This window comes from Serinus canaria, chromosome 17 (assembly GCF_022539315.1).
Source record: "Serinus canaria isolate serCan28SL12 chromosome 17, serCan2020, whole genome shotgun sequence".
Lineage (NCBI taxonomy): Eukaryota > Metazoa > Chordata > Aves > Passeriformes > Fringillidae > Serinus > Serinus canaria.
Window position 1 is genome coordinate 4,932,798 of NC_066330.1, and position 15,113 is coordinate 4,947,910.

Consider the following 15,113-nt stretch of genomic DNA (forward strand, 5'->3'; position numbering starts at 1 on the left):
CCATTGACCCCCACTCCTCCATTGATACAGATTCCCCATTGACCCCCACTCCTCCATTGATACAGATTCCCCATTGACCCCCACTCCTCCATTGATACAGATTCCCCATTGATCCCCACTCCTCCATTGATGCCCATTCCCCAGAGACCGGCGTTCCTCATTGATCCACTGCCCATTGACGCCTGTTCCCCACTGATCCCCGCTCCCCACTGACCCCCTTTTCCCTGTTGATCCCCGTTCCCCACTGCTTCCCCTCTTCCCCACTGATCCCTCTTTCCCCGCTGATCCCCCTTTTCCCCGCCGATCCCCTTTGCCCCACGCCCCGCTCCCTTCACGGCCGGGCCGCGCCTGCGCTCCACCAGCGGGGCCGCCCCCCCCGGCTCCGGCGGCGGCGGCTCCGCGCCTGCGCAGCCCGGAGCTGTCAGTCGCCCCCCCCCGCCCCGCGCCGCCCGGGCCATTTTGCGGCGCGATGAGGCGGGAGCGGCGGTGAGCAGCGCCCGTCCCGCCCGCTCCGCTCGCACCGCCGGGCACGGCCCTCCCGAGGGCGAGCCGGCACCGCCAGGGGACAGCGACACCGCCAGCGCCCCCCGCCCGCCCCTCAGCGCCGGCGGAGCCATGAGCTGGGGCACGGAGCTGTGGGTGAGTGCGGGCGCGGGGGGAGCGGGGCTGCGGGAGCCGCACCGGGGCATAACGGTCCGTGCCCGGGGCCGGTGCGGGCAGCCGGGCGCGCTCCGCGCCGCCGCCTCGGCGCGGCTCAGCCCGGGGGTCCCTCCCGCTCCGGAAAGTTTCATGTGCAGCCTCTGCATGGAAATCCCAGCGGAGGTTCAGGAGTTTGATTTAATTTTGCAGAAGGAATTCTTTTTTTTTTTTTTTTTTAAAAGCTCCATAGCGCGAGAAAAGCGGCGGCGGCGGCTGGGGAGCGGAGGGAGGCTCGCAGCGGAGCGTGGGGTGGGTTTTGTGTGTGGCTGCTGCGGGAGGCTCCGAGGTGGATCTATGGACAGGGGGTCCGGTTTCAGGAGAGGGAGCTGCAGGGAAGAAAAGCCAGATGATAAAATTTCCTGTCGCTGCTCTTAAGGGGCTTCTCTCCACGCTGGATCCGAAGGACGGAGATTTTTACGAGAGGAGTTTTGTGTTGTGTGTAAATAAAGCAGGTTTTAATGGTGCAGAGGGTTCCAATGTATAAAGCTCCTTGATGCTTTTGAGGAGAGCCTGGAAAGTATAAATGCATTTGGTTTACGGTGGAACGTTAATGGAAAATATCGGACTGTTAAAAGGGAAAGAGAAGTGGGCAATAGCGATGTGAAACGGTCCCTTGCTAATGAGAAGAAATAAGGGAAGGGAGATGAAAGAGGTCTGGGAAGGCAGGAGAGCTGTTCCACATATTCAATCACAAAGAGGACATGGTGCAGCCATGTTTGATGGTGGAGCATGGAGCAAACCTGCTGGGTCTGGGAGGGCTGGGACCCGCGGACAGGAGGCTGTGGAGCGGCTCTTCCCAGAGTGGTGGGACAAGGAACATCTTGGGACAAATCTGTGCTCGGGAGGAGGGGGAGGAGGGAGATGGAAAGGGTGTTTTGAATGAAGAAGTCAAGAATAGGTGGCAGAGGGTCATCTGGATTGTAAAGCACTGCAGGATTCTCTCCTGTAGTCATGTGTTTGTGGCTGGTAACCGGCGCGAGTTGAGATGAAAATACATCTGAGCTTTTGAGCTGCCTCTTGTAGAAATGGTTATTTTAGATGTGCTAATTGCTGTCCTTTCTGGTTGCATTCCTGGCCCGCTCTGGCAGGCAGCTCAGCATCCCCTTTTGCTGTGACATTGGAGTCATGTTTTAGCCAGATCTGGGTAGACCTATGCAATAAATGAGGGAGCAATCGCTGACTGGGAGAGGTTGTTTTGGTGTGGTTTTATATGCCATAGAAAGAAAGGTGATAAATGCTGGTGAAATAGTGCAGTGATGCTATATTGATTCATCAGTACATAAACAGCTCTGCTGCATGGGAATGTTTCTGGGAGGACCTGCAGTTGCCTCCTTTTACTGCATCTTGGATGCTTTGGGAGGAGATTGAAGAGTTAGCATAGAATTAAAGTAAAAGGCAGCATAATTTGACATTTTTCATACTGGAAAATAAACTCTGAATTCTCAACAAATGAACTTTTTTTTTTTTTCTTTCCACTCCTAAAACTGCAAGCAATACTGAGGTGTTCCTGAACCAGGATGGTAGTAGAGAGTAGTGCCTATAAATAGTTCTTCTTTTATGTAATATTTGTAGGGGTGTGTGCATGTGTGCAGCCATTTATGTCTTCTGCAACAGTTACAAATTGCTTTTGTAACAACTTTTAACCTGATAATTTTGTTTCTGAAGTTGTCTTCAGCAGCATCAAAGTATCATTTTTTCAAGTCCTCAGTGTAGCACTCTGTGAAATGTGGTAGGTTACTGAGGAAAAGTGTTGGATAAAGAAAATGAATGATTCTAGATACAAATTTGGCAGGAGTTGTTACATTTTAATTTGGGCAGAGCTCTGAAAACACGTTAGTTTCCAGTGCTTTGGGTATTTAGGCCAAAACTGATTTCTCACTCTGTGCTCTCCCTTTTGCTGGAAAGGAAACCACACAGCCAACCTGTATTTAATATATGCCACTTTCTTTTTAAACCAAAATTAAATTTCCATTTACTTTAAAACTCAGCTGTCTTTTTTTTTTTTTTTTTTTTTTAATGGGTTTTCAGGAGCAGGTGTGGTAAGCAGCAAATGCCTGTTCTACATGTGACTCATAGGTGGTTTGGAGGGCTGAAAGTTGAGGCAAAAGCAAATGTTTTAAACTGTAGTTCAGAAATTTGCTACAAAAATCAGCGATGTTTGATCAGGCTTGACTTGCACCCTGTATCTCTGGTCCACCAGGCTGCAAGTGTGTTCATGATTCACCCTTTAAATTTTGCAAAGAAGTAAAATCATCTTGCTTTTTAGAGCTCATAGGATGTTAATGTTCTTGGAGTTATGTAGAATTTCTGTTCATTCCTTGGGGGAGAAAAAGGCTGGTTGCAGAAAGCCTCATACTTCAGAAGCAATAAAATCCCTTTGGCAACGTGTGAGTTATTCCCAAACCAGGCTTTTAGCCTTGTGCTGTGATGTGAGTGCATCCTGTGCCTTTGGCTTGCAAATCTTGTTAAGTTCCTTCTGATATTTCACTTGATTCTGGGCTTTGGGTAACATCCCAGGATTGTCCCTGTGAATGTAAAAGAACCCATAAGCAGCAGAATTATCAGATGTCCTAATGCAGCAATTATATCCTGCATGGGATGGAGTGCTGGGGATAATGAGATCGTCTGGGGCCTCCCAGCAATCCGGTGTTGCAGAACAAAACCTGGAGGTCTCTTGTAACCCTGCTTGCAGCTTCTGTCCACCCAAGCCCTGCGGAATTCCTCCTGTTGTCCTCCAAACATTCAGGAGCAGAGGAGGAGGCAGCAGGTTAAGGACAAAGTAAGTGCAAGCACAGCACCAAAACGTTTTGTTTTTCACCTGAGTTTAAGAGTGCATGAAGGGCTGCCAGGTAGGGGTGTAGTACATACTTATTTCCCATCTGATTCTTGAAACTGGCAGTGTTTTCTAAATACTTCACAAGTGGAAGTGATAAGTAAAGGTTATGTAGGGGTGCCCAGACCTGACTTGTACCTTCAGTGCTGTGCTTTGGGGACAACAGGCTGTAAAAGCACACTGGGATCTCCTTCACCTTTTTCCTCTCTTGGCTAATGGGAAAGAACATGGAGCATGGCACCCGCAGATCCTCTGAAGGGTACTTTAGTGGGTAAAATCATAAGTGTGTGTCCCACTTCCCACCAGTGTCCTTTTGTGTGGTATGAAGCCCTTGACACAAGTGGGATTACATTGCAGACTGAGCTGAAAACGACCTTAGCACTTCGGGGTAGGTTAGGCTCTGGCTGGTGTATTGAATGGAATGAACTTTCTTGAGTATGACATTTGGTACAGGATGTAGTTTGGGGGAGTTTAGTGTAAATTTGTGGTTAGGTAGTCCAGGAAAATTCTGCCTTTTCAGAACACGGGCACAGCACGTCAGGTTCAGGTGGCCAAGTGATTGAATGTGGAAAGTTTTGTCCTTTTGTTATGAATGTTTGAGGTGCAGCTACTGTGGGTTTGTTGCTGTGGGTTTTTTTTCCACAGTCAGTGTAAAATTGGAAAAAAAAAAAAAAAAAGCCTGGGGAGGGAGGTGATTTAATCAAGTTTTTCCTTGACCTTTGTGAAAGCTGGGTGGCTGCTAACAGCTGTCACTGTCCTTTCAGCCTGTGAGAAGGTGGATATTCAGTATTTGCACGGGTCTTAATTAGCTGCTGGAATGCAAGGGGTTCTCTTGTCCAACTCCCGACAGAAACAATACTTTGGGGACCACACCTTTTGTTTATAGGGCGTTCCAGGATGCTTTACTATGAAAACACATGGTTTGTGGATATAAGGTTTTTTTTTTTTTTTTTTTTTTTTCTTTTAAAGTTAATTCCACATAGGTGCAACTCTGAGAACTTGAAGGCCCCCTTGCTATTTGTAACTGCTAAATAGTTTCCTCTTTCAGTACTCGCCTCTATTTCATCAGCAGAATTTGTGTTTAAACAGCTGTAATCTTGCATTTCTGCAATTTGCTTGAATGCAGCATTGTTCTTCAATAGTATTTGCAACGTATGGGTGTTGCATGTGCTGGTGACTCACATTTGGAAACCATCTGGAGTACCTGGGTGATTTTGACCTTGGTGGCATTGCACAGGGCCTGTAATGGGCACCGTAGCACATGTGGTCTCCAATGAAAACCCTCTTTTCTTCTGCTTGTAAGAGCATCTGCAGGGCTGGATCTAGGTTTGGTGGATTGATCCTTGAGCCAACATCCAGGTTTATTGTATGCAGCCCCGTAGCTGATTGCAGACAATAGAAATTGTGTGTCATCCCACCCATCCCATTCTCACACCTCCCACTGCGCTCATCCCCCAAGCTCTTTAAAGTTGGGTGTTAAGTGTTGTTTTCCAAAACTTAAAAGAAAAGAAGATGGTTTCTGATGGGAAAAGTACACGAGTAATTAGTCTTGGATGATAAGTCATGGGTTAACTCTGATGAGCTGAGAGTTTCCATTATGAGCCGCATCTTCACAGGCGGGTGTGTAAATGTTGACCGCTTAGACAATCTTCTCCTGTGGTGGTGGCAAATGCTCCTCTGAAACGGTTATTTTATTCTAAATTTGCTGTGAAACTTACTTCATAAGGTTCACACGACTCCCAGAGGCAGAGCTGGGTATCCCTGACCCTTTTTTGGTGTGTGTGTCAGTTTCTATGAAACTTGGTTCCTGGGTAGTAACATGCTAAAACTTTTGTATATTTCAAGGTGTCTGGAATTTCACCCACAAAAATATACTATAAAAGCACCCTAAGAGCAAATACTGTGCAAGACTGAGGTCAGTAAAGAATGCATATTTATAATTTTTGCTTGGTTATTCTAAAGCTTATAGTAAAAGTTCTACACAGAGTGCTGGAGATGGGTACTTCAAAGCAAAACACACTTTTTATTAGTTCAGTAGTATTATTCTGCATTGTTATTTGGACAGTTTTGAGGTAGCAAAATTGTCTGACATTAGTATCCCCTTATTTCACTCACTGTTTTAAGTGGTCAGGCTATACATACAGAATAGTGAGTGAGAAATAGTTTATAGAAGCTGAGTCATTATAGAGGATCTGCATTCTGCAGCTCACACCTTTGTGTGCATGCCCAGCTCAGGGTGGGATTCGGGGCTGCTGCAGCCTCTGTGCTCGTGCATTCTAAAGTTACTCCCATCAGAGTCCTTTCCGTGAGCTCAAAAAGAGAATTTGTTCAACTTTAGGGTGATGTGTTGTGTGGGGGCTGCCCTGCTCGCAGTTTGGGAGGTGAATGGGGTTGGGTGAGAAGTCCCTGCTGCACCCCTTGGTACCTGCAGGAGTGGAAAGATTCCCTTTGGGTACCTGGAGAGCTGCTGGGACTCTAATGTTTGAATGTCTGAGTAATTTCGTTTACAATTCTGACTTGCTTTACGAAAGAGGATTTTTATAATATTGTCAAACCACCTATTCTCGTATTTCCTACCTATTCATTAAAGACTGGGGGATTTACGGTCTTTGAGCGTGAGTCAAGACTTGCAGAATTCAGTGTTTTCCCTTCCAGCCGTATTGTGGCTGCTCAAGATCCCCCGCCTCCTTGAACCATATGGGGAAGGCAGTCAAACACGAGCCGATGTTTTTCTGGTCTCTTTGCAGCTCATTAGTGTTACTCATGTTGTGAAACATTCTTTTACAGCAGAATTTCAAAAGCTGTAAAACACTCTTTTAAAGCTGAATTTCAAAAACTGAGTTCCGCATAAAGAGTAGGAGCCTCTGTTGCACCCTAACACCTTAACTTAATAACCTGCTTTACATTATTGCCTTTGATTGCTGGGCAGGTAACCTGCTAATGAATTTTTGGAAATTCACTTTCATCCTGTTTGAAATACTGCTGCTGAGATTGGTTATACATTGAATCCAGTCCAGCTGTCAGAATCCAATGGTTTGTTGAGTTTCCTTAGTGTTCATGTAAATATTTTTAAATAACTTCCCCCTTCAGTATGATTGTACTCTTCAGATGAAACTTCCCTTCTTCCTTTCACCCCTAGAAACTCTGCTTTTCTATTTGTTTTTTTTTTTTCCCTGAAAACAGTGAGCTGGTTAAATTGATAAAACACTGTTGTCTTATGGTGTATTGTAGTCCTTGCCATTCTCTTCAGTCAATGGCTTTGGTTTTAAAATATAAAATAGTGGAAAAGTAGTGTGTATGTGTATATATATATATATGTTGTATATGCTGCTTTTAGTCTTTTTTCTCAAGCAGGTGTGGTGGGGGGTCTGGACCCCTTTGGAATTTAACACAATCACTCTGTCTGGAGAAAAACTTATTAATCTGGTCAATAATTTCTTTTGGCTCATTCCGAATGGCTTGTTGGCATAATTAAATAATATATTTCTTCTTGCATCTAAAATTAGAAAAAAACTGTAGAAGGGCTTTTAGATTAACTCTTCTGTAAGTAAAGTGCAAGAATGAAATACTGTTTGCCTGGTATTCATTGCTGATCACTGAAGCAGATCGTGCTGTAAACCATGTAAAGAAGCAGTTCTGTTGAAGGTTGTCCTTAATTTATTTGAGGAAGGGTCAGCCTAATTGGCAAAACAATCAAAAGAACAACAGCAATCTCTCAAATACCCTCAGAAACCTTATAAAGCAATAAAAGTTGAAAAGGAGTCGCTTGGGAATTAATGTCTGGTTTAGAAGGATGGCCCCCAATGAGCTACCAAATCACCCAGCTAGTTCTTAATCCTGAGGAAATCCCAGAGTGGATTTTTCTTCTTGTTGTAGCTGAAATAATATAGATTTGTTCCATTAAATGTGTCACTTGGCCATCTCTCGTTCAGTGTTTTTCAAAGTGCTTCTGTTTGGTACCTGAAGTGATTTTAAGTAAAACCTTCAGTTCTGCCCCTGCAGTGGGGCTGGTGTAAGTGCTGCTGGTACCATTCATTCCCTGAAGGGGAAGGGTAGTTTGTAGTGTTTAGACTTACTCCTCTGGGAATAGCAGGTACAATTTCTCTCATAAATTATTCATTTTATAGTTCAAAAATTAATTTCAATGTTTTGAGTCTGTGGATGTGCAGATAAAGGAGTGCTACCTATGTGACAGGAGGATTGTCTTGCAAGGATTCTGAGCATATTCCTTATTCCCAGCTGCACTCCTGGAGATTTTTCTCCAATTAACACCAAGAAATTGCTTATTTGATGCCTTGAACAGTTTTCTCTGTCTCAGACTCTATTCTAGACTGAGCTGGCAGCCCTTCTTATTGAGAATGTATTTAACATTTTTTATTCAAATCATCTATTTTCTGCTGCTTAATTTTTTTTTCCCTGTTAGAGTGCTCAGGCTGCAGTTTTCCTCTTTCTGTGCCTACCTCTTGCTTTTTGTGTTTCAGAGCAGTTGGGATCACTGGGTTGTTACCAGGGCCAGTGTATTGCACATGCTGAACACGATGCCTCTTTGGTTTTGGAAAGCTGTAACACTCCCATTCATTGGAGCAAGGTTCTGAAATTTGGCAGACAGAAGCTGTTGAACAGGGATATGCCTGCTGCTGTTGTTGAGAAAATATTCCTCAATTAGGCAAACCTGTAAGTCCTTGGAAAAATACCACATTGCCTGGACTCAGTGAAGATGTTATTGACCAGGTTTTCCTGGGTGCTGGCTACGTTTTGGCCTTGGAGGGATTTTTGTGGGGCAAGATGAGGTCACCCAGAGTATAATTGAAGAAGGCTCAGTCTGGTCCTTGCAGGAGAGCAGCCAGACTTCCCATGCCATGGCTGCTGAAGGCCAGGGTGGAGCTGGGCAGCCTCCTGTGCTCTCAGGCTCCTTTGTTAGCACCCAGTGGCACAGAGGGAGGAGGACAGCTCTGATGGGTGGGAGCTGGGCTGTGCTAGGGGAGAGCAGGATGGGTCAGAGCAGGGGAGAGGGGGATGGAAAGCATGGCTGCACCAAGTCAAGGTAAAGATCTCTCTGACCACTTTCATCCTTTGTTAATAGTAGCAAAATGGTTCTTCTGTCCTCATGGACTGGTTCTTGTTACACTCACTGAGGGTGAGTGAGGTGTGTGGTCCGAGAGGAAACCACCTGGTTCAGGAGACTGAATGTGGAGAAGGACTGGAGATCATGCCAGGATCTAGTTACAGACAGTTGGGTCTGCTTGTCTAGGAACTGTTCCTGTGATGGAAGTGCCAGGGATGATGGAGAGGGTCATTTGAGGAGAAATAATTCAAATTGGCAGTTCTGACAGTGAGTGAAGAAGGATTAGTAGAACGAAGGAAACAGCAGAAATGAGCTCAGTGAGCTCAGGAGGAGAAAATTAATTTAAACAAAGAAAACAAGGAACCAGTCAGTAACAAGGAAACAGCTCAGATAAAAGCACGTAGAGAGAGCAGGGCTGGGCTCTGGGGAAGACTGGTGGGATTGTGACTTGCTCTCAGGATGTGCAATGGGATTAGTGCATTAGAAATGGCAAATCAAGAGTTTGATGGGATCAGGAGAAAGTATAGTAGGTGCACAAGGGGAAGGAATAAGCAAGGAGCAAAGGATGAAGATTAGATAAGAAGTAAAGCAGAAAAGTAGTGCAGAGACCTAGCAGTCCTCTTCTGGCTTTGTAGTATTGCTATTTTATGTGGCTTTTTCCATGTCATGTTTAAGTGGAGTTGATGTACTGGTTAGAATGTGTATACATTGATTTCTGTGGTTGCATTTTGCATCTTTACTCCCTGTGGAAGAATATTTGACAACATCCCCAAATAAAAGCTTTATCTAGAATTGTGTGCATTGCTGTTTTTTATTCACTCATTCTGTGCAGAAAGCCTGAAGGATTTTTTTAGCAAATAAGTTCAAAATGTGTTTAGATAATATTTTTCAGTTTGCATTATACTCTCTGAGGCAGAGAGAAATGCTTTAGCGCTTTTATCTTGTATTTACAAAAAGAAAAAAATGATTGGCATAGAGCAGGGAGTGAATGAAAGTGTGTTTTCTCAAACAAAAGTTAAATGGGGAAGAGAAATATTTCTTGCCCTCTTGAGAGCTGTTGATCTGTCAAATGTGGGTCTTACAGGAGTGGCTTTCATTAAGAGTGTGTAACTCAGGTTTTGCTGTAGTAAAAGAAAAACTGGCAGTGGATGAACAGGGAGAGCTGCAATAGAGCACTGCATAAATATTTTTTCACCCATCCTGGCTGTCTCTCCCAAGTATAACAGTCTTAGATCCTTTTGCTCATGTTTAGTCACTGGAAAAGCCTAAAAATAAAGGGTGAGAGGAAAGGGTTCTGTGCTGGTCAAGAGCCTTTATTTCCTTACAAGTCTTTGGAGCTGTGAAACATCTGGGTTTCACACTGGGTGCTTTTGGCGTGTGTTTGTAAGTTAACATTGAAAAGCTGAAAAAATGCACAGCTCTGCTTCAGGTTTTGATGTGCAAAACAACTCTTAAGCCAATGTTTCAGTGATGGAAATATTGGTTAGGGGTTCCTTTGCTGCTTTGCTCAAGGACATCCTCCTCAGCTGATCTAGAGGCTCCATCCTCCCAAAGCACTGCCAGCCTGAGCCCCAGGCTGAGGGCACCCATCACAGATTATGGTTGCACACTATACCTGAAACCCAGAATTGCACCAGCCAACCCTTTAGGTAGTGAGAAAGCATCTCACATGACATGTGTGACTGTGCCTGTCTAAATCAGTGCCCTGGGGATTTACAGCCTTATTTTTGGAAAGGGGGGGCTAGCTGGCTTCCAGCTCTATTTAAAGATAAAATCAAGTGTCTCTGGCTGTGTGGCTGCATGTGTACCTCTAAGATGCATGGGAGCAGCCCAGAAGACCACCCTAGAAGGAGTAGGAGCTTACATCCATTCCTGATATGTGAGCATCTCCCCACCACCTCCTCTGGATAACTGTTGGGCTGGTTTAATTTTCAATTGTGGTTCCTATCCTGATTTTTGTCTGCATCATCCTTATACCTGTATTAAGTATAAAATTGCTAAAAGCTCCTTTTCCAGAGGTTCAGTAAGACTGACACAAAACAATCTTGAAATAGGAAAGCTGTAATTGTTGGAAAACTACAATTTTAGCTAGAAAATGTGCTGTTTTGAAACACATGCACCTCATTTAGGCATCGCTTGAGACTGGGTCCGCATAGTTGTCACTCTTGGAAAATACTTAGTCTTGAACAGAAAGGTATCACAGTGCCAACATTTAATGGTCAAGGGAGTGTGTTGAATTGTTCCACTAACAAAAACCTTTGCTGAGCTAAACAATACAAATATAAATATTTCACTTGGCTATTAGCAGTTGAGTTGAAGTCCTGGGTGGTTGGGAACAGCATGACAGAATGGTGTGCTCCATTCACACAGAGGTCAGAAGACATTCTACATGATATTTATGGGTTTCAGGCACACAATTATGGGCATTTGTATCGACTTGAATCTGCTGTTGGCTTGGTGTAGTCTTCTGTGGTTTGCTTGTGGGTTAATCTCTGGGAACAGAAATAAATGAAATAGTGACAGAGGAGTCAAAAGCCAGAACCCACACTAGCAGAGTTGAACAAGTGAAAAATGTCAAAACAATGGAAATTCAGACCCCCTTTTTACAGTTAGAATGTAAGAATGAAGTGTTTTGGGGTATTATTCATGATATATTGACACATGTGGTGTTTGGGAGGTGCTGGTCAGTGCAGCACTATTGAGTCCCCTCTGGGGGCAAGGCATCCATCCAACCTTCCTGGCAGGGGGTGGGATTGATTCTTTAATCAGAACAGCAACAATCCATCCTGAAGCTTCCTCAAGGTATTAGGGCTAAATTAAACAGTCTGGGACTAGTGTGTAAGCCCTAATGCACTTCAAGAGGCTTTTGTGGACAGGAGAATTTTGAAAATAATCAGAAAATGAACCCAAAAGTAACAGAAAAAAGCTACAGGCACAAATCACCCTTAAAAAGGGGACCATAATACATTTTCTTTGTGTGGTGCAATGCTTAATGCTCAGATTCTCTTAGGGAAGAAAAGATGCATGAACTATACAGCTCTATTCATGGCCCTGCATTTAGAACTTGTTCTCTCCCTTTTGTGTATGTATTCCATAGCTGTTCCAAAAATAGATATGGCTACAAATACCAAATTAGTAGAATTAGGCATCTTAAAGCCAGGAAATAATACACCATTTTTAAAACAACAATCACTATAGAGGAAATGTGGGGTCTTATGCATATTGTGTTATGTCTTTATTTGACAAAATGTTAATATTGTGTTTCCTTGTGTGCATTTGCAGAGTCCACAATCGGTGTGAATTTTGTAAGGATAAAAGTGTCATGGTTGCATTCAACTTAATTTGGAATTTTACTTCTGCAAAGTGCCAGTAGCCTTGTTAGATGTGCTCACTGATCGTTATGGATGTCATTCATGTACAAAAGTGCTCAAAAAATAAAAGTGAGGAGCCCACATGATAGCTGTTCTGTCTTGCTCTTCGTTCTCACTTTGTCTTGGTCCATCTCACTGTGCAGACCAAGCCAGGTAAGCAGAAATTTTATTTTTCCAGAATGCTGGAACACTTTACAAGTATAACCATAAGGCCTGAGGACTTTATGAAAGCTGGAGTGTTTTAGGGCGGCTCTTTGTTAGAGAATTTGTCTGTGAATTCTGGATGTCCCTGATGGAAACTGGCAGGTGCTATCTTGTTGAGCCCCTGGCTTCAGAGATGCTCTGCCCAAGTCTTCTCCCATAACATAAACTTCGCTGGTCCTGGTGGGTCTTGGCCCACCAGTTTGGCAGTCAAAATTTTGGAGAGGTGGATTTGAACTTCAGGGATTGTGAAAAACAAAGCCTTTATTTTCCCTTCCTTGGCTTGAAGCTGTTTGATTCAACCTTTGGACCAGAGCTGTAGCTTCCAAAATCTATTTTCAGTGGAAGGAATTGTCATTGGAACAACTGTAGAGCACTGAGTGACCTCATTGTCCTCACAGTGGGAGGGGATGTTCTTGTCAATTTGTGAGAAATTTTCTTTCTTTCTTTCCCTGCCTTCTTTGTAGGTAGGTAAACACACATTTGTTTTCCTCTTCCTCTCTGAATCAGTCTGGTTCAGAGGCCAAACTTGCTTTCCCTGCTTGGCAGATAAAACATCTCTTAGATTCAAGTCAGTATCCTCTTTCATGTTTTTTAGATGATTTAAGTGCTCATCAAGCAACTGCTCTATCCCTGTGTTATAAAATGGTTGGGGAGTCATGGGACGTTCGGGGAACTGAGCCCAGAAGCTGCAGTTGCTGTGTGAAGATCAGTAGCTCAGGCCCATGGAAGTCAAAGGTTGGACAGGAGGTTCCTGTTTGTTCTTCTAACAAAAGCATTTCTTGTGTGTTTGAGCTCTTCAATCCAACAGGCAGAGCTGCACCCTTATAGTGGATGAGATCTGAAGAAAACAAAGCATAGATATGAGGAAGAGGGAAAGAGGAAGAAGAGGAAGGCTGACATGCTGTAGTGCAGATGCCTTATACCTTAGTCTTGACCTCTGCTGAACAGAACTTTACTTTTCAAATGTTCTGCAGCAGGGCAGGTTCTTTGTTTTAATATCCCATGATTTTCCCATGTCCCCCCCTCCCATGCATCTTACTTCCCATGAGTAGATTATTTATTCTCAAAACCAGTTTGTTTTGCCTTCCTTGCATTACTCATAAGATTTATCTTATCTTGTACTTTAGAATTTGCAACACTTGATTCCAAAGATGCTGCCTAAAGAGCGGTGTGATAACCTCTCACAGACTTGAGTGACACAAGTGTCACATTTAGCAAGGGTCCTGTAGGACAGCTGAATACACCAAGTAGCAAAGAACTTATTCTGGGAGACCCAGAGCACTGGAGAGATAATTGTTGATAGTGACTTGGCAACATAATAAAACAGCAAGATATTTGCAAATTTTAAACAAGTGTTTTGAGGTGATGAGTTTTCATTTGCTCTGATGAACTCTAATATCTGAAGCTAGGCATCTCTTCCACAAAAATATGGACTTGCCTTTTAACATCTTCCACTTTTGAATAAATGCCTAGTACTGTCTCATTTGAGTAATAAATTATTTGGAAGTCCATCCAGCAAGACTTTTGAGGAATGCCTCGGTGTCATTTTTAAGATGTCAATCCTTGTAATGCTTGAGTTTCTGCTTTTATTTAGTAAGGGCAGTGCTTAAAGTATTGTACTGTTCCGGAACCCAGAAACCCCTTGTTTTGTTTTTTTGGGTTTTTTTGGGTTTTTTTTGGGTTTGGTTTGTTTTGTTGGTTTTATTTTTTTCTTTTTTCATTTAAGTATTTGTTTGTTTCATGAATTTGGATTTGTTTGCAATATTTTTGCTGAAGATCCCACCCCCTTGTGCTGGGTAGGCATTGTGCAATCCCGGCACTGATGGTCCCAGTCTTGCAAATTAATGACATGAATTAAAGACAAGAAAGATCAGAAGGATGGAGCACAAGACACTCAAGGATGTGGAAATCCTCGGGCTCTCCTATCTCATGACTCCTCTGGTCTGGGATGAAATATGGCAATTTCTCTTGTGTTTGTGTTTGTTATGGAATTTCTTCTGTATTGTGAAATTGTAAGTATTGAGTAGTTACTGTAGTCTGGGACAAAGCTAAAAGTAAATAGAGGGTATCTATTTTATTGTATCTTTTGATATTGAAAAGCATTATAGCAAGCTGATAGTACAGTTGATTTTAGGTATTGCAGTGTTCCCTGGATATTATAAAGATATGTTTTTCTGACAGCCACATTTCAAAGAGTTTTTCAATGTACTAATTAATTCTCTTCAAATAAATAGTCATGCAAAAAATGAAATACAACATCAATATTTAATGGCATCTACTTAAACCCCTCCCAATCTAGACTTCTGAAGTTGTGTGGGGGTGATATTCACATGTCCCTGATTAAGGGAGGATGGAATGTGTGTGTTTTCTTTTCATTTGAGGAATGAGTTACTCCTTAAAAATGTGATTGTGAGGTGCCCAGCATGGCCCTGTGTAAAAATAATGTAAGATTTAACTTCACGTGTCTTTGGAGACTGTTGCACTGTGAATCCTGTGGCTGTTACCAGAAAGGGAGGTTCTGTTTCCTGAATGGAATGACCTGGTCTCCACCTTGCAGGCTTGTCCAGTTGCAGCAAATTTGCAGAAGTTGCACTGAAAGTGAGCTGCAGTTCTTGTCTTGCTGCAGGAAACAGTGAGCCCAAGTGACCAACATCTTACTGTGCACATCACATTGTTTCATGTTCCTCTGCTGAGCAGCACAGCAATGAGCTGACCTAAATTCATGGTTCTCTTGTGAGATGTCAGTCTGCTCTTAAGCTGTTTGCAGCACTTTTATCTGTGAGCTGGCTGTGTTTGATGTTAGTGCTGTGTTATCAGCTGCTGATGTTAAATGGAGAATCATTCTTCTTGTGAAGAAATGAATTTGTGACAGATTTGTGAGCAATTTGTGGGCACTGTTTATGCCAGAGTCGGGGAATCCATTACTTTGTGGAAATGACAA

General features: G+C 43.4%; 1 protein-coding gene across 1 annotated transcript in view; it reads left to right on the top strand.

Moving 5' to 3' along the window:
- Window positions 1-450: 450 nt before the first annotated feature.
- The window catches only part of FNBP1 (formin binding protein 1), a 93,116-nt gene continuing 78,453 nt past the window's right edge, over window positions 451-15,113 (top strand). The window contains exon 1 of the mRNA XM_030232848.2: window positions 451-639. Within this exon, the coding sequence (XP_030088708.1) occupies window positions 616-639 (24 nt within the window). The 5' untranslated portion in view covers window positions 451-615. The remainder of the gene's footprint in view (window positions 640-15,113) is intronic.